Raw genomic sequence first — 17,384 nt, 5'->3', positions numbered from 1 at the left:
TGTCGCATGATTGTGAGTGTGTATGTGTGCGTGCGTGCGTGCGTGCGTGTGTGTGTGTTTTCCTGAGAGACTCAGAGACAGAGAGACAGAGCCGCACACAGAAAGAGACAGACACAGTGAAAGAGAGGGAGAGAGAGAGACAGAGATGTGGGTTTGCCCAGAGATATGGGCCACTGACATTGGACAATGACCAATATCTACAATGCAGAGTCCTGGGAGGACTGGTGCTCGAGGGTGGGGGGGAAAGACCGACGTCCCAGGTGACAAACTAGGTGATGTTTCTACATTATAAGAAAGATGCTGTATATCTTTTGTGCGGTGTAATTTTGTGTGTTGAGTCTGGGGGTTGTTCTGTGTGTGGGTGGATGTCGCGGGATCGTGACAGTGTATGTCGGCGTGTGTGTGTGTTTTCTCGAGAGACACAGAGAAAAAGCCACACAGAGAAAGAGACAGACACATTTCAAGAGAGGGTGAGAGAGAGAGAGCGACGGAGACAGACACAGACGTGGCCTTGCCCACGAGATACGTGCCACTGACACTGAAAAATGACCAAAGTCTACATTCTCAAAAATCTCTGCATACTGCACACTTCCAGGAATACTGCTGAGCGTGGCTCAGCAGTAACATTCCGTCCATGCAGCTGACAAAAGCCTCCGTATGCTCTCGCCCACGTTCATGTAAGGAACAGTCCCGGAGGTATTCTTGAGCAGCACCAAGAAGATACTGACATGTATTCTGTGTCCTCCTAGGTGTCGCTAAGGTGAAAAAGCGGCGGCCCCTTCCTGAAAGCAGGCAGCAGGCTGGTGCTGAGGTGAGGTCTTTCCCTGAGGAACACAATTGCATTCTTAGAGGCTTTCCAATCAACCTCTGTGGTACATATGACAGTCTACAGTTTCGATGATACTGTTCCTTTCCCTGATGGGGACAGTGGCGAGTGGTTGCCTCTTGCCAACGGTCACCTTGGTCAGGGGGACACTGACCACTGGCAGTGCCAAACCTGGTAACAAACAGTGTCCTAGGATCTTTTCCGTCAGCAGCAATCTGTCCTGCTTGGGGGAAGAATTTTGTAGTAGGCATCCTCAGTGGTCTTGAGAGACACGTCCCCAGGAGAAACAACTCCTGACAGGCATCCTATTCATTTGCTTTCGTGGCCTTTGACTCAACCGCTGTGTCCCATCTTGTATCGTAAAGACGCAAAGGGAACTGAAGAGTGGTGCCAATAGTGGATATCACGATCTCACCCTGATGGTGTTTTCTTTCCTAACATTCAGGTGGCCGTAGGAGCACAGGACAAAGGTATGTATCCTGGAAACTGTTTCTGGCTGAGAAAAATGTTTAGATGGCGATGCAGGTGGGGCATTGTTGTTGTCTTCAGTCTGGAGAGCTACCCTAATTCCAGAGGCCTGGGAGGACTGGTGCTTGTGAGTGGGGGGGGGGGGGGGCGGAAGGACCTACGTCCCAGGGGAAAAACTAGGTGATATTTCTACAGTAGGAGAAAGATAACGTATTCCTTGAGTGTGGTGTGTTTTTGTGGGCATGAGTCCCGGGGTGGTTCTCTGGGTGTGTGTGTGTCACGTGATTGTGGCTGTGAATGTGTGTTGAGTGTGTTTTCTTGAGAGACACACAGACTAAGCCCCACAAAATGAGACAGACGCACTGCAAGAGAGAAAGAGAGAGAAAGATACACGTGGGTTTGCCCAGAGAGTATGCGTCACGGACACTGCCCAATGATTAATGTCTACATTCTCACACACTCCTCCTCCTACTGCACACCTCAAGGAATACTGCTGTGCATGGCTCAGCAGTCACATGTAGTCCATGCAGGTCACCGAAGCCTCAATATGCTCTGGCCCATGTTCATATCAAGGAACAGTCCCTGAGGTATACTTGGGCAGCACCAACATGGTGCTGACAGGTATTGTGGTCTTTCTAGGTGTCCCTGAGGAGGAAAGACGGCGGCCCCATCCTGTCCTGAGTCACCAGGCTGTTGCTGAGGTGAGCTTCCTGTCTTTCCTTGAGGAACACAAGTGCTTTCTTAGAGTCTTTGCAATCAACATCTGTTGCAAATGTGACAATGTACCGTTGAGATGATAATGTGTTTTTCCCTGTGGGGAGAAACATATTGTCACGTTCCATGCTTGTTTCCTGCCAACTGTCACCTTGGTCAGGGGGACATTTACCACTGGCAGCGCCAAACCTGGTAATAAGCAGCGTCCTAGGATCTTTTTCGGCAGCAGCACTTTTTCCTTCTGGGGGAACAGTTTTGTAGTCTGCATCCTCAGTGTTCTTTAGAGACACGTCTCCAGGAAAAACGACTTCTGACAGGCATATTATTGTTGCTTTTGTGGCCTTTGACTCAAACACTGTGTCCCATCCTGAATCCCAAAGTCACCAAGCGAACTGAAGAATGGTACACATACTGTACATCATGATCTCACCCTGATGCTGTTTTCTTTTCTACCATTCAGGTGGCCGTAGGAGCACGAGAAGAAGGTATGTGTCCTGGAACCTGTTTCTGGCTGAGGAAAATGTTTCGGATGAGGTGTAGGTGGGGCATTCTTGTTGTCTTCAGTCTGGAGAGTACCCGGATATCAGGGTCCTGGGGGGACTGGTGCTTGAGTGTGGGGGGGGGGGGAAAGACCGACATCCCAGGTGAAATCTATGTCCATGTTTCGATAGTACGAGAAAGACAATGTATTCCTTCTGTGCGGTGTGACTGTGTGCGCATGAGTCTTGGGGTTGTTCTGTATCTCTGTATGTCGCATGATTGTGAGTGTGTATGTGTGCGTGCGTGCGTGCGTGCGTGTGTGTGTGTTTTCCTGAGAGACTCAGAGACAGAGAGACAGAGCCGCACACAGAAAGAGACAGACACAGTGAAAGAGAGGGAGAGAGAGAGACAGAGATGTGGGTTTGCCCAGAGATATGGGCCACTGACATTGGACAATGACCAATATCTACAATGCAGAGTCCTGGGAGGACTGGTGCTCGAGGGTGGGGGGGAAAGACCGACGTCCCAGGTGACAAACTAGGTGATGTTTCTACATTATAAGAAAGATGCTGTATATCTTTTGTGCGGTGTAATTTTGTGTGTTGAGTCTGGGGGTTGTTCTGTGTGTGGGTGGATGTCGCGGGATCGTGACAGTGTATGTCGGCGTGTGTGTGTGTTTTCTCGAGAGACACAGAGAAAAAGCCACACAGAGAAAGAGACAGACACATTTCAAGAGAGGGTGAGAGAGAGAGAGCGACGGAGACAGACACAGACGTGGCCTTGCCCACGAGATACGTGCCACTGACACTGAAAAATGACCAAAGTCTACATTCTCAAAAATCTCTGCATACTGCACACTTCCAGGAATACTGCTGAGCGTGGCTCAGCAGTAACATTCCGTCCATGCAGCTGACAAAAGCCTCCGTATGCTCTCGCCCACGTTCATGTAAGGAACAGTCCCGGAGGTATTCTTGAGCAGCACCAAGAAGATACTGACATGTATTCTGTGTCCTCCTAGGTGTCGCTAAGGTGAAAAAGCGGCGGCCCCTTCCTGAAAGCAGGCAGCAGGCTGGTGCTGAGGTGAGGTCTTTCCCTGAGGAACACAATTGCATTCTTAGAGGCTTTCCAATCAACCTCTGTGGTACATATGACAGTCTACAGTTTCGATGATACTGTTCCTTTCCCTGATGGGGACAGTGGCGAGTGGTTGCCTCTTGCCAACGGTCACCTTGGTCAGGGGGACACTGACCACTGGCAGTGCCAAACCTGGTAACAAACAGTGTCCTAGGATCTTTTCCGTCAGCAGCAATCTGTCCTGCTTGGGGGAAGAATTTTGTAGTAGGCATCCTCAGTGGTCTTGAGAGACACGTCCCCAGGAGAAACAACTCCTGACAGGCATCCTATTCATTTGCTTTCGTGGCCTTTGACTCAACCGCTGTGTCCCATCTTGTATCGTAAAGACGCAAAGGGAACTGAAGAGTGGTGCCAATAGTGGATATCACGATCTCACCCTGATGGTGTTTTCTTTCCTAACATTCAGGTGGCCGTAGGAGCACAGGACAAAGGTATGTATCCTGGAAACTGTTTCTGGCTGAGAAAAATGTTTAGATGGCGATGCAGGTGGGGCATTGTTGTTGTCTTCAGTCTGGAGAGCTACCCTAATTCCAGAGGCCTGGGAGGACTGGTGCTTGTGGGGGGGGGGGGTGGGGCGGAAGGACCTACGTCCCAGGGGAAAAACTAGGTGATATTTCTACAGTAGGAGAAAGATAACGTATTCCTTGAGTGTGGTGTGTTTTTGTGGGCATGAGTCCCGGGGTGGTTCTCTGGGTGTGTGTGTGTCACGTGATTGTGGCTGTGAATGTGTGTTGAGTGTGTTTTCTTGAGAGACACACAGACTAAGCCCCACAAAATGAGACAGACGCACTGCAAGAGAGAAAGAGAGAGAAAGATACACGTGGGTTTGCCCAGAGAGTATGCGTCACGGACACTGCCCAATGATTAATGTCTACATTCTCACACACTCCTCCTCCTACTGCACACCTCAAGGAATACTGCTGTGCATGGCTCAGCAGTCACATGTAGTCCATGCAGGTCACCGAAGCCTCAATATGCTCTGGCCCATGTTCATATCAAGGAACAGTCCCTGAGGTATAATACTTGGGCAGCACCAACATGGTGCTGACAGGTATTGTGGTCTTTCTAGGTGTCCCTGAGGAGGAAAGACGGCGGCCCCATCCTGTCCTGAGTCACCAGGCTGTTGCTGAGGTGAGCTTCCTGTCTTTCCTTGAGGAACACAAGTGCTTTCTTAGAGTCTTTGCAATCAACATCTGTTGCAAATGTGACAATGTACCGTTGAGATGATAATGTGTTTTTCCCTGTGGGGAGAAACATATTGTCACGTTCCATGCTTGTTTCCTGCCAACTGTCACCTTGGTCAGGGGGACATTTACCACTGGCAGCGCCAAACCTGGTAATAAGCAGCGTCCTAGGATCTTTTTCGGCAGCAGCACTTTTTCCTTCTGGGGGAACAGTTTTGTAGTCTGCATCCTCAGTGTTCTTTAGAGACACGTCTCCAGGAAAAACGACTTCTGACAGGCATATTATTGTTGCTTTTGTGGCCTTTGACTCAAACACTGTGTCCCATCCTGAATCCCAAAGTCACCAAGCGAACTGAAGAATGGTACACATACTGTACATCATGATCTCACCCTGATGCTGTTTTCTTTTCTACCATTCAGGTGGCCGTAGGAGCACGAGAAGAAGGTATGTGTCCTGGAACCTGTTTCTGGCTGAGGAAAATGTTTCGGATGAGGTGTAGGTGGGGCATTCTTGTTGTCTTCAGTCTGGAGAGTACCCGGATATCAGGGTCCTGGGGGGACTGGTGCTTGAGTGTGGGGGGGGGGGGAAAGACCGACATCCCAGGTGAAATCTATGTCCATGTTTCGATAGTACGAGAAAGACAATGTATTCCTTCTGTGCGGTGTGACTGTGTGCGCATGAGTCTTGGGGTTGTTCTGTATCTCTGTATGTCGCATGATTGTGAGTGTGTATGTGTGCGTGCGTGCGTGCGTGCGTGTGTGTGTGTTTTCCTGAGAGACTCAGAGACAGAGAGACAGAGCCGCACACAGAAAGAGACAGACACAGTGAAAGAGAGGGAGAGAGAGAGACAGAGATGTGGGTTTGCCCAGAGATATGGGCCACTGACATTGGACAATGACCAATATCTACAATGCAGAGTCCTGGGAGGACTGGTGCTCGAGGGTGGGGGGGAAAGACCGACGTCCCAGGTGACAAACTAGGTGATGTTTCTACATTATAAGAAAGATGCTGTATATCTTTTGTGCGGTGTAATTTTGTGTGTTGAGTCTGGGGGTTGTTCTGTGTGTGGGTGGATGTCGCGGGATCGTGACAGTGTATGTCGGCGTGTGTGTGTGTTTTCTCGAGAGACACAGAGAAAAAGCCACACAGAGAAAGAGACAGACACATTTCAAGAGAGGGTGAGAGAGAGAGAGCGACGGAGACAGACACAGACGTGGCCTTGCCCACGAGATACGTGCCACTGACACTGAAAAATGACCAAAGTCTACATTCTCAAAAATCTCTGCATACTGCACACTTCCAGGAATACTGCTGAGCGTGGCTCAGCAGTAACATTCCGTCCATGCAGTTGACAAAAGCCTCCGTATGCTCTCGCCCACGTTCATGTAAGGAACAGTCCCGGAGGTATTCTTGAGCAGCACCAAGAAGATACTGACATGTATTCTGTGTCCTCCTAGGTGTCGCTAAGGTGAAAAAGCGGCGGCCCCTTCCTGAAAGCAGGCAGCAGGCTGGTGCTGAGGTGAGGTCTTTCCCTGAGGAACACAATTGCATTCTTAGAGGCTTTCCAATCAACCTCTGTGGTACATATGACAGTCTACAGTTTCGATGATACTGTTCCTTTCCCTGATGGGGACAGTGGCGAGTGGTTGCCTCTTGCCAACGGTCACCTTGGTCAGGGGGACACTGACCACTGGCAGTGCCAAACCTGGTAACAAACAGTGTCCTAGGATCTTTTCCGTCAGCAGCAATCTGTCCTGCTTGGGGGAAGAATTTTGTAGTAGGCATCCTCAGTGGTCTTGAGAGACACGTCCCCAGGAGAAACAACTCCTGACAGGCATCCTATTCATTTGCTTTCGTGGCCTTTGACTCAACCGCTGTGTCCCATCTTGTATCGTAAAGACGCAAAGGGAACTGAAGAGTGGTGCCAATAGTGGATATCACGATCTCACCCTGATGGTGTTTTCTTTCCTAACATTCAGGTGGCCGTAGGAGCACAGGACAAAGGTATGTATCCTGGAAACTGTTTCTGGCTGAGAAAAATGTTTAGATGGCGATGCAGGTGGGGCATTGTTGTTGTCTTCAGTCTGGAGAGCTACCCTAATTCCAGAGGCCTGGGAGGACTGGTGCTTGTGAGTGGGGGGGGGGGGGGGAAGGACCTACGTCCCAGGGGAAAAACTAGGTGATATTTCTACAGTAGGAGAAAGATAACGTATTCCTTGAGTGTGGTGTGTTTTTGTGGGCATGAGTCCCGGGGTGGTTCTCTGGGTGTGTGTGTGTCACGTGATTGTGGCTGTGAATGTGTGTTGAGTGTGTTTTCTTGAGAGACACACAGACTAAGCCCCACAAAATGAGACAGACGCACTGCAAGAGAGAAAGAGAGAGAAAGATACACGTGGGTTTGCCCAGAGAGTATGCGTCACGGACACTGCCCAATGATTAATGTCTACATTCTCACACACTCCTCCTCCTACTGCACACCTCAAGGAATACTGCTGTGCATGGCTCAGCAGTCACATGTAGTCCATGCAGGTCACCGAAGCCTCAATATGCTCTGGCCCATGTTCATATCAAGGAACAGTCCCTGAGGTATAATACTTGGGCAGCACCAACATGGTGCTGACAGGTATTGTGGTCTTTCTAGGTGTCCCTGAGGAGGAAAGACGGCGGCCCCATCCTGTCCTGAGTCACCAGGCTGTTGCTGAGGTGAGCTTCCTGTCTTTCCTTGAGGAACACAAGTGCTTTCTTAGAGTCTTTGCAATCAACATCTGTTGCAAATGTGACAATGTACCGTTGAGATGATAATGTGTTTTTCCCTGTGGGGAGAAACATATTGTCACGTTCCATGCTTGTTTCCTGCCAACTGTCACCTTGGTCAGGGGGACATTTACCACTGGCAGCGCCAAACCTGGTAATAAGCAGCGTCCTAGGATCTTTTTCGGCAGCAGCACTTTTTCCTTCTGGGGGAACAGTTTTGTAGTCTGCATCCTCAGTGTTCTTTAGAGACACGTCTCCAGGAAAAACGACTTCTGACAGGCATATTATTGTTGCTTTTGTGGCCTTTGACTCAAACACTGTGTCCCATCCTGAATCCCAAAGTCACCAAGCGAACTGAAGAATGGTACACATACTGTACATCATGATCTCACCCTGATGCTGTTTTCTTTTCTACCATTCAGGTGGCCGTAGGAGCACGAGAAGAAGGTATGTGTCCTGGAACCTGTTTCTGGCTGAGGAAAATGTTTCGGATGAGGTGTAGGTGGGGCATTCTTGTTGTCTTCAGTCTGGAGAGTACCCGGATATCAGGGTCCTGGGGGGACTGGTGCTTGAGTGTGGGGGGGGGGGGAAAGACCGACATCCCAGGTGAAATCTATGTCCATGTTTCGATAGTACGAGAAAGACAATGTATTCCTTCTGTGCGGTGTGACTGTGTGCGCATGAGTCTTGGGGTTGTTCTGTATCTCTGTATGTCGCATGATTGTGAGTGTGTATGTGTGCGTGCGTGCGTGCGTGCGTGTGTGTGTGTGTGTTTTCCTGAGAGACTCAGAGACAGAGAGACAGAGCCGCACACAGAAAGAGACAGACACAGTGAAAGAGAGGGAGAGAGAGAGACAGAGATGTGGGTTTGCCCAGAGATATGGGCCACTGACATTGGACAATGACCAATATCTACAATGCAGAGTCCTGGGAGGACTGGTGCTCGAGGGTGGGGGGGAAAGACCGACGTCCCAGGTGACAAACTAGGTGATGTTTCTACATTATAAGAAAGATGCTGTATATCTTTTGTGCGGTGTAATTTTGTGTGTTGAGTCTGGGGGTTGTTCTGTGTGTGGGTGGATGTCGCGGGATCGTGACAGTGTATGTCGGCGTGTGTGTGTGTTTTCTCGAGAGACACAGAGAAAAAGCCACACAGAGAAAGAGACAGACACATTTCAAGAGAGGGTGAGAGAGAGAGAGCGACGGAGACAGACACAGACGTGGCCTTGCCCACGAGATACGTGCCACTGACACTGAAAAATGACCAAAGTCTACATTCTCAAAAATCTCTGCATACTGCACACTTCCAGGAATACTGCTGAGCGTGGCTCAGCAGTAACATTCCGTCCATGCAGCTGACAAAAGCCTCCGTATGCTCTCGCCCACGTTCATGTAAGGAACAGTCCCGGAGGTATTCTTGAGCAGCACCAAGAAGATACTGACATGTATTCTGTGTCCTCCTAGGTGTCGCTAAGGTGAAAAAGCGGCGGCCCCTTCCTGAAAGCAGGCAGCAGGCTGGTGCTGAGGTGAGGTCTTTCCCTGAGGAACACAATTGCATTCTTAGAGGCTTTCCAATCAACCTCTGTGGTACATATGACAGTCTACAGTTTCGATGATACTGTTCCTTTCCCTGATGGGGACAGTGGCGAGTGGTTGCCTCTTGCCAACGGTCACCTTGGTCAGGGGGACACTGACCACTGGCAGTGCCAAACCTGGTAACAAACAGTGTCCTAGGATCTTTTCCGTCAGCAGCAATCTGTCCTGCTTGGGGGAAGAATTTTGTAGTAGGCATCCTCAGTGGTCTTGAGAGACACGTCCCCAGGAGAAACAACTCCTGACAGGCATCCTATTCATTTGCTTTCGTGGCCTTTGACTCAACCGCTGTGTCCCATCTTGTATCGTAAAGACGCAAAGGGAACTGAAGAGTGGTGCCAATAGTGGATATCACGATCTCACCCTGATGGTGTTTTCTTTCCTAACATTCAGGTGGCCGTAGGAGCACAGGACAAAGGTATGTATCCTGGAAACTGTTTCTGGCTGAGAAAAATGTTTAGATGGCGATGCAGGTGGGGCATTGTTGTTGTCTTCAGTCTGGAGAGCTACCCTAATTCCAGAGGCCTGGGAGGACTGGTGCTTGTGAGTGGGGGGGGTGGGGGGGAAGGACCTACGTCCCAGGGGAAAAACTAGGTGATATTTCTACAGTAGGAGAAAGATAACGTATTCCTTGAGTGTGGTGTGTTTTTGTGGGCATGAGTCCCGGGGTGGTTCTCTGGGTGTGTGTGTGTCACGTGATTGTGGCTGTGAATGTGTGTTGAGTGTGTTTTCTTGAGAGACACACAGACTAAGCCCCACAAAATGAGACAGACGCACTGCAAGAGAGAAAGAGAGAGAAAGATACACGTGGGTTTGCCCAGAGAGTATGCGTCACGGACACTGCCCAATGATTAATGTCTACATTCTCACACACTCCTCCTCCTACTGCACACCTCAAGGAATACTGCTGTGCATGGCTCAGCAGTCACATGTAGTCCATGCAGGTCACCGAAGCCTCAATATGCTCTGGCCCATGTTCATATCAAGGAACAGTCCCTGAGGTATAATACTTGGGCAGCACCAACATGGTGCTGACAGGTATTGTGGTCTTTCTAGGTGTCCCTGAGGAGGAAAGACGGCGGCCCCATCCTGTCCTGAGTCACCAGGCTGTTGCTGAGGTGAGCTTCCTGTCTTTCCTTGAGGAACACAAGTGCTTTCTTAGAGTCTTTGCAATCAACATCTGTTGCAAATGTGACAATGTACCGTTGAGATGATAATGTGTTTTTCCCTGTGGGGAGAAACATATTGTCACGTTCCATGCTTGTTTCCTGCCAACTGTCACCTTGGTCAGGGGGACATTTACCACTGGCAGCGCCAAACCTGGTAATAAGCAGCGTCCTAGGATCTTTTTCGGCAGCAGCACTTTTTCCTTCTGGGGGAACAGTTTTGTAGTCTGCATCCTCAGTGTTCTTTAGAGACACGTCTCCAGGAAAAACGACTTCTGACAGGCATATTATTGTTGCTTTTGTGGCCTTTGACTCAAACACTGTGTCCCATCCTGAATCCCAAAGTCACCAAGCGAACTGAAGAATGGTACACATACTGTACATCATGATCTCACCCTGATGCTGTTTTCTTTTCTACCATTCAGGTGGCCGTAGGAGCACGAGAAGAAGGTATGTGTCCTGGAACCTGTTTCTGGCTGAGGAAAATGTTTCGGATGAGGTGTAGGTGGGGCATTCTTGTTGTCTTCAGTCTGGAGAGTACCCGGATATCAGGGTCCTGGGGGGACTGGTGCTTGAGTGTGGGGGGGGGGGAAAGACCGACATCCCAGGTGAAATCTATGTCCATGTTTCGATAGTACGAGAAAGACAATGTATTCCTTCTGTGCGGTGTGACTGTGTGCGCATGAGTCTTGGGGTTGTTCTGTATCTCTGTATGTCGCATGATTGTGAGTGTGTATGTGTGCGTGCGTGCGTGCGTGTGTGTGTGTGTGTTTTCCTGAGAGACTCAGAGACAGAGAGACAGAGCCGCACACAGAAAGAGACAGACACAGTGAAAGAGAGGGAGAGAGAGAGACAGAGATGTGGGTTTGCCCAGAGATATGGGCCACTGACATTGGACAATGACCAATATCTACAATGCAGAGTCCTGGGAGGACTGGTGCTCGAGGGTGGGGGGGAAAGACCGACGTCCCAGGTGACAAACTAGGTGATGTTTCTACATTATAAGAAAGATGCTGTATATCTTTTGTGCGGTGTAATTTTGTGTGTTGAGTCTGGGGGTTGTTCTGTGTGTGGGTGGATGTCGCGGGATCGTGACAGTGTATGTCGGCGTGTGTGTGTGTTTTCTCGAGAGACACAGAGAAAAAGCCACACAGAGAAAGAGACAGACACATTTCAAGAGAGGGTGAGAGAGAGAGAGCGACGGAGACAGACACAGACGTGGCCTTGCCCACGAGATACGTGCCACTGACACTGAAAAATGACCAAAGTCTACATTCTCAAAAATCTCTGCATACTGCACACTTCCAGGAATACTGCTGAGCGTGGCTCAGCAGTAACATTCCGTCCATGCAGTTGACAAAAGCCTCCGTATGCTCTCGCCCACGTTCATGTAAGGAACAGTCCCGGAGGTATTCTTGAGCAGCACCAAGAAGATACTGACATGTATTCTGTGTCCTCCTAGGTGTCGCTAAGGTGAAAAAGCGGCGGCCCCTTCCTGAAAGCAGGCAGCAGGCTGGTGCTGAGGTGAGGTCTTTCCCTGAGGAACACAATTGCATTCTTAGAGGCTTTCCAATCAACCTCTGTGGTACATATGACAGTCTACAGTTTCGATGATACTGTTCCTTTCCCTGATGGGGACAGTGGCGAGTGGTTGCCTCTTGCCAACGGTCACCTTGGTCAGGGGGACACTGACCACTGGCAGTGCCAAACCTGGTAACAAACAGTGTCCTAGGATCTTTTCCGTCAGCAGCAATCTGTCCTGCTTGGGGGAAGAATTTTGTAGTAGGCATCCTCAGTGGTCTTGAGAGACACGTCCCCAGGAGAAACAACTCCTGACAGGCATCCTATTCATTTGCTTTCGTGGCCTTTGACTCAACCGCTGTGTCCCATCTTGTATCGTAAAGACGCAAAGGGAACTGAAGAGTGGTGCCAATAGTGGATATCACGATCTCACCCTGATGGTGTTTTCTTTCCTAACATTCAGGTGGCCGTAGGAGCACAGGACAAAGGTATGTATCCTGGAAACTGTTTCTGGCTGAGAAAAATGTTTAGATGGCGATGCAGGTGGGGCATTGTTGTTGTCTTCAGTCTGGAGAGCTACCCTAATTCCAGAGGCCTGGGAGGACTGGTGCTTGTGAGTGGGGGGGGTGGGGGGGAAGGACCTACGTCCCAGGGGAAAAACTAGGTGATATTTCTACAGTAGGAGAAAGATAACGTATTCCTTGAGTGTGGTGTGTTTTTGTGGGCATGAGTCCCGGGGTGGTTCTCTGGGTGTGTGTGTGTCACGTGATTGTGGCTGTGAATGTGTGTTGAGTGTGTTTTCTTGAGAGACACACAGACTAAGCCCCACAAAATGAGACAGACGCACTGCAAGAGAGAAAGAGAGAGAAAGATACACGTGGGTTTGCCCAGAGAGTATGCGTCACGGACACTGCCCAATGATTAATGTCTACATTCTCACACACTCCTCCTCCTACTGCACACCTCAAGGAATACTGCTGTGCATGGCTCAGCAGTCACATGTAGTCCATGCAGGTCACCGAAGCCTCAATATGCTCTGGCCCATGTTCATATCAAGGAACAGTCCCTGAGGTATAATACTTGGGCAGCACCAACATGGTGCTGACAGGTATTGTGGTCTTTCTAGGTGTCCCTGAGGAGGAAAGACGGCGGCCCCATCCTGTCCTGAGTCACCAGGCTGTTGCTGAGGTGAGCTTCCTGTCTTTCCTTGAGGAACACAAGTGCTTTCTTAGAGTCTTTGCAATCAACATCTGTTGCAAATGTGACAATGTACCGTTGAGATGATAATGTGTTTTTCCCTGTGGGGAGAAACATATTGTCACGTTCCATGCTTGTTTCCTGCCAACTGTCACCTTGGTCAGGGGGACATTTACCACTGGCAGCGCCAAACCTGGTAATAAGCAGCGTCCTAGGATCTTTTTCGGCAGCAGCACTTTTTCCTTCTGGGGGAACAGTTTTGTAGTCTGCATCCTCAGTGTTCTTTAGAGACACGTCTCCAGGAAAAACGACTTCTGACAGGCATATTATTGTTGCTTTTGTGGCCTTTGACTCAAACACTGTGTCCCATCCTGAATCCCAAAGTCACCAAGCGAACTGAAGAATGGTACACATACTGTACATCATGATCTCACCCTGATGCTGTTTTCTTTTCTACCATTCAGGTGGCCGTAGGAGCACGAGAAGAAGGTATGTGTCCTGGAACCTGTTTCTGGCTGAGGAAAATGTTTCGGATGAGGTGTAGGTGGGGCATTCTTGTTGTCTTCAGTCTGGAGAGTACCCGGATATCAGGGTCCTGGGGGGACTGGTGCTTGAGTGTGGGGGGGGGGGAAAGACCGACATCCCAGGTGAAATCTATGTCCATGTTTCGATAGTACGAGAAAGACAATGTATTCCTTCTGTGCGGTGTGACTGTGTGCGCATGAGTCTTGGGGTTGTTCTGTATCTCTGTATGTCGCATGATTGTGAGTGTGTATGTGTGCGTGCGTGCGTGCGTGTGTGTGTGTGTGTTTTCCTGAGAGACTCAGACACAGAGAGACAGAGCCGCACACAGAAAGAGACAGACACAGTGAAAGAGAGGGAGAGAGAGAGACAGAGATGTGGGTTTGCCCAGAGATATGGGCCACTGACATTGGACAATGACCAATATCTACAATGCAGAGTCCTGGGAGGACTGGTGCTCGAGGGTGGGGGGGAAAGACCGACGTCCCAGGTGACAAACTAGGTGATGTTTCTACATTATAAGAAAGATGCTGTATATCTTTTGTGCGGTGTAATTTTGTGTGTTGAGTCTGGGGGTTGTTCTGTGTGTGGGTGGATGTCGCGGGATCGTGACAGTGTATGTCGGCGTGTGTGTGTGTTTTCTCGAGAGACACAGAGAAAAAGCCACACAGAGAAAGAGACAGACACATTTCAAGAGAGGGTGAGAGAGAGAGAGCGACGGAGACAGACACAGACGTGGCCTTGCCCACGAGATACGTGCCACTGACACTGAAAAATGACCAAAGTCTACATTCTCAAAAATCTCTGCATACTGCACACTTCCAGGAATACTGCTGAGCGTGGCTCAGCAGTAACATTCCGTCCATGCAGTTGACAAAAGCCTCCGTATGCTCTCGCCCACGTTCATGTAAGGAACAGTCCCGGAGGTATTCTTGAGCAGCACCAAGAAGATACTGACATGTATTCTGTGTCCTCCTAGGTGTCGCTAAGGTGAAAAAGCGGCGGCCCCTTCCTGAAAGCAGGCAGCAGGCTGGTGCTGAGGTGAGGTCTTTCCCTGAGGAACACAATTGCATTCTTAGAGGCTTTCCAATCAACCTCTGTGGTACATATGACAGTCTACAGTTTCGATGATACTGTTCCTTTCCCTGATGGGGACAGTGGCGAGTGGTTGCCTCTTGCCAACGGTCACCTTGGTCAGGGGGACACTGACCACTGGCAGTGCCAAACCTGGTAACAAACAGTGTCCTAGGATCTTTTCCGTCAGCAGCAATCTGTCCTGCTTGGGGGAAGAATTTTGTAGTAGGCATCCTCAGTGGTCTTGAGAGACACGTCCCCAGGAGAAACAACTCCTGACAGGCATCCTATTCATTTGCTTTCGTGGCCTTTGACTCAACCGCTGTGTCCCATCTTGTATCGTAAAGACGCAAAGGGAACTGAAGAGTGGTGCCAATAGTGGATATCACGATCTCACCCTGATGGTGTTTTCTTTCCTAACATTCAGGTGGCCGTAGGAGCACAGGACAAAGGTATGTATCCTGGAAACTGTTTCTGGCTGAGAAAAATGTTTAGATGGCGATGCAGGTGGGGCATTGTTGTTGTCTTCAGTCTGGAGAGCTACCCTAATTCCAGAGGCCTGGGAGGACTGGTGCTTGTGAGTGGGGGGGGTGGGGGGGAAGGACCTACGTCCCAGGGGAAAAACTAGGTGATATTTCTACAGTAGGAGAAAGATAACGTATTCCTTGAGTGTGGTGTGTTTTTGTGGGCATGAGTCCCGGGGTCTTTCTCTGGGTGTGTGTGTGTCACGTGATTGTGGCTGTGAATGTGTGTTGAGTGTGTTTTCTTGAGAGACACACAGACTAAGCCCCACAAAATGAGACAGACGCACTGCAAGAGAGAAAGAGAGAGAAAGATACACGTGGGTTTGCCCAGAGAGTATGCGTCACGGACACTGCCCAATGATTAATGTCTACATTCTCACACACTCCTCCTCCTACTGCACACCTCAAGGAATACTGCTGTGCATGGCTCAGCAGTCACATGTAGTCCATGCAGGTCACCGAAGCCTCAATATGCTCTGGCCCATGTTCATATCAAGGAACAGTCCCTGAGGTATAATACTTGGGCAGCACCAACATGGTGCTGACAGGTATTGTGGTCTTTCTAGGTGTCCCTGAGGAGGAAAGACGGCGGCCCCATCCTGTCCTGAGTCACCAGGCTGTTGCTGAGGTGAGCTTCCTGTCTTTCCTTGAGGAACACAAGTGCTTTCTTAGAGTCTTTGCAATCAACATCTGTTGCAAATGTGACAATGTACCGTTGAGATGATAATGTGTTTTTCCCTGTGGGGAGAAACATATTGTCACGTTCCATGCTTGTTTCCTGCCAACTGTCACCTTGGTCAGGGGGACATTTACCACTGGCAGCGCCAAACCTGGTAATAAGCAGCGTCCTAGGATCTTTTTCGGCAGCAGCACTTTTTCCTTCTGGGGGAACAGTTTTGTAGTCTGCATCCTCAGTGTCCTTTAGAGACACGTCTCCAGGAAAAACGACTTCTGACAGGCATATTATTGTTGCTTTTGTGGCCTTTGACTCAAACACTGTGTCCCATCCTGAATCCCAAAGTCACCAAGCGAACTGAAGAATGGTACACATACTGTACATCATGATCTCACCCTGATGCTGTTTTCTTTTCTACCATTCAGGTGGCCGTAGGAGCACGAGAAGAAGGTATGTGTCCTGGAACCTGTTTCTGGCTGAGGAAAATGTTTCGGATGAGGTGTAGGTGGGGCATTCTTGTTGTCTTCAGTCTGGAGAGTACCCGGATATCAGGGTCCTGGGGGGACTGGTGCTTGAGTGTGGGGGGGGGGGAAAGACCGACATCCCAGGTGAAATCTATGTCCATGTTTCGATAGTACGAGAAAGACAATGTATTCCTTCTGTGCGGTGTGACTGTGTGCGCATGAGTCTTGGGGTTGTTCTGTATCTCTGTATGTCGCATGATTGTGAGTGTGTATGTGTGCGTGCGTGCGTGCGTGTGTGTGTGTGTGTTTTCCTGAGAGACTCAGACACAGAGAGACAGAGCCGCACACAGAAAGAGACAGACACAGTGAAAGAGAGGGAGAGAGAGAGACAGAGATGTGGGTTTGCCCAGAGATATGGGCCACTGACATTGGACAATGACCAATATCTACAATGCAGAGTCCTGGGAGGACTGGTGCTCGAGGGTGGGGGGGAAAGACCGACGTCCCAGGTGACAAACTAGGTGATGTTTCTACATTATAAGAAAGATGCTGTATATCTTTTGTGCGGTGTATTTTGTGTGTTGAGTCTGGGGGTTGTTCTGTGTGTGGGTGGATGTCGCGGGATCGTGACAGTGTATGTCGGCGTGTGTGTGTGTTTTCTCGAGAGACACAGAGAAAAAGCCACACAGAGAAAGAGACAGACACATTTCAAGAGAGGGTGAGAGAGAGAGAGCGACGGAGACAGACACAGACGTGGCCTTGCCCACGAGATACGTGCCACTGACACTGAAAAATGACCAAAGTCTACATTCTCAAAAATCTCTGCATACTGCACACTTCCAGGAATACTGCTGAGCGTGGCTCAGCAGTAACATTCCGTCCATGCAGTTGACAAAAGCCTCCGTATGCTCTCGCCCACGTTCATGTAAGGAACAGTCCCGGAGGTATTCTTGAGCAGCACCAAGAAGATACTGACATGTATTCTGTGTCCTCCTAGGTGTCGCTAAGGTGAAAAAGCGGCGGCCCCTTCCTGAAAGCAGGCAGCAGGCTGGTGCTGAGGTGAGGTCTTTCCCTGAGGAACACAAT

At 49.7% G+C, this 17,384-nt stretch overlaps 2 protein-coding genes across 13 annotated transcripts in view; one reads left to right on the top strand and one right to left on the bottom strand.

Moving 5' to 3' along the window:
* LOC123585334 (piwi-like protein 3) overlaps nucleotides 1-17,384 on the bottom strand; it is a 76,409-nt gene that overhangs the window by 26,596 nt on the left and 32,429 nt on the right. The gene's annotated exons all lie outside the window — the stretch shown is intronic.
* Nucleotides 1-17,384, top strand: part of LOC123585326 (titin-like) — a 63,997-nt gene that overhangs the window by 20,851 nt on the left and 25,762 nt on the right. For all 8 annotated transcript variants that reach the window (XM_045453355.1, XM_045453357.1, XM_045453358.1 and 5 more), the window contains 25 exons: nucleotides 750-811; nucleotides 1,272-1,296; nucleotides 1,934-1,995; nucleotides 2,469-2,493; nucleotides 3,507-3,568; nucleotides 4,029-4,053; nucleotides 4,692-4,753; nucleotides 5,227-5,251; nucleotides 6,265-6,326; nucleotides 6,787-6,811; nucleotides 7,449-7,510; nucleotides 7,984-8,008; nucleotides 9,026-9,087; nucleotides 9,548-9,572; nucleotides 10,211-10,272; nucleotides 10,746-10,770; nucleotides 11,783-11,844; nucleotides 12,305-12,329; nucleotides 12,968-13,029; nucleotides 13,503-13,527; nucleotides 14,540-14,601; nucleotides 15,062-15,086; nucleotides 15,725-15,786; nucleotides 16,260-16,284; nucleotides 17,296-17,357. In XM_045453355.1, the coding sequence (XP_045309311.1) occupies nucleotides 750-811; nucleotides 1,272-1,296; nucleotides 1,934-1,995; nucleotides 2,469-2,493; nucleotides 3,507-3,568; nucleotides 4,029-4,053; nucleotides 4,692-4,753; nucleotides 5,227-5,251; nucleotides 6,265-6,326; nucleotides 6,787-6,811; nucleotides 7,449-7,510; nucleotides 7,984-8,008; nucleotides 9,026-9,087; nucleotides 9,548-9,572; nucleotides 10,211-10,272; nucleotides 10,746-10,770; nucleotides 11,783-11,844; nucleotides 12,305-12,329; nucleotides 12,968-13,029; nucleotides 13,503-13,527; nucleotides 14,540-14,601; nucleotides 15,062-15,086; nucleotides 15,725-15,786; nucleotides 16,260-16,284; nucleotides 17,296-17,357 (1,106 nt within the window). The remainder of the gene's footprint in view (nucleotides 1-749; nucleotides 812-1,271; nucleotides 1,297-1,933; nucleotides 1,996-2,468; nucleotides 2,494-3,506; nucleotides 3,569-4,028; nucleotides 4,054-4,691; nucleotides 4,754-5,226; nucleotides 5,252-6,264; nucleotides 6,327-6,786; nucleotides 6,812-7,448; nucleotides 7,511-7,983; nucleotides 8,009-9,025; nucleotides 9,088-9,547; nucleotides 9,573-10,210; nucleotides 10,273-10,745; nucleotides 10,771-11,782; nucleotides 11,845-12,304; nucleotides 12,330-12,967; nucleotides 13,030-13,502; nucleotides 13,528-14,539; nucleotides 14,602-15,061; nucleotides 15,087-15,724; nucleotides 15,787-16,259; nucleotides 16,285-17,295; nucleotides 17,358-17,384) is intronic.

The sequence above is a fragment of the Leopardus geoffroyi genome, chromosome C3 (assembly GCF_018350155.1).
Source record: "Leopardus geoffroyi isolate Oge1 chromosome C3, O.geoffroyi_Oge1_pat1.0, whole genome shotgun sequence".
Lineage (NCBI taxonomy): Eukaryota > Metazoa > Chordata > Mammalia > Carnivora > Felidae > Leopardus > Leopardus geoffroyi.
This window is presented reverse-complemented; position numbering and strand designations above follow the sequence as displayed.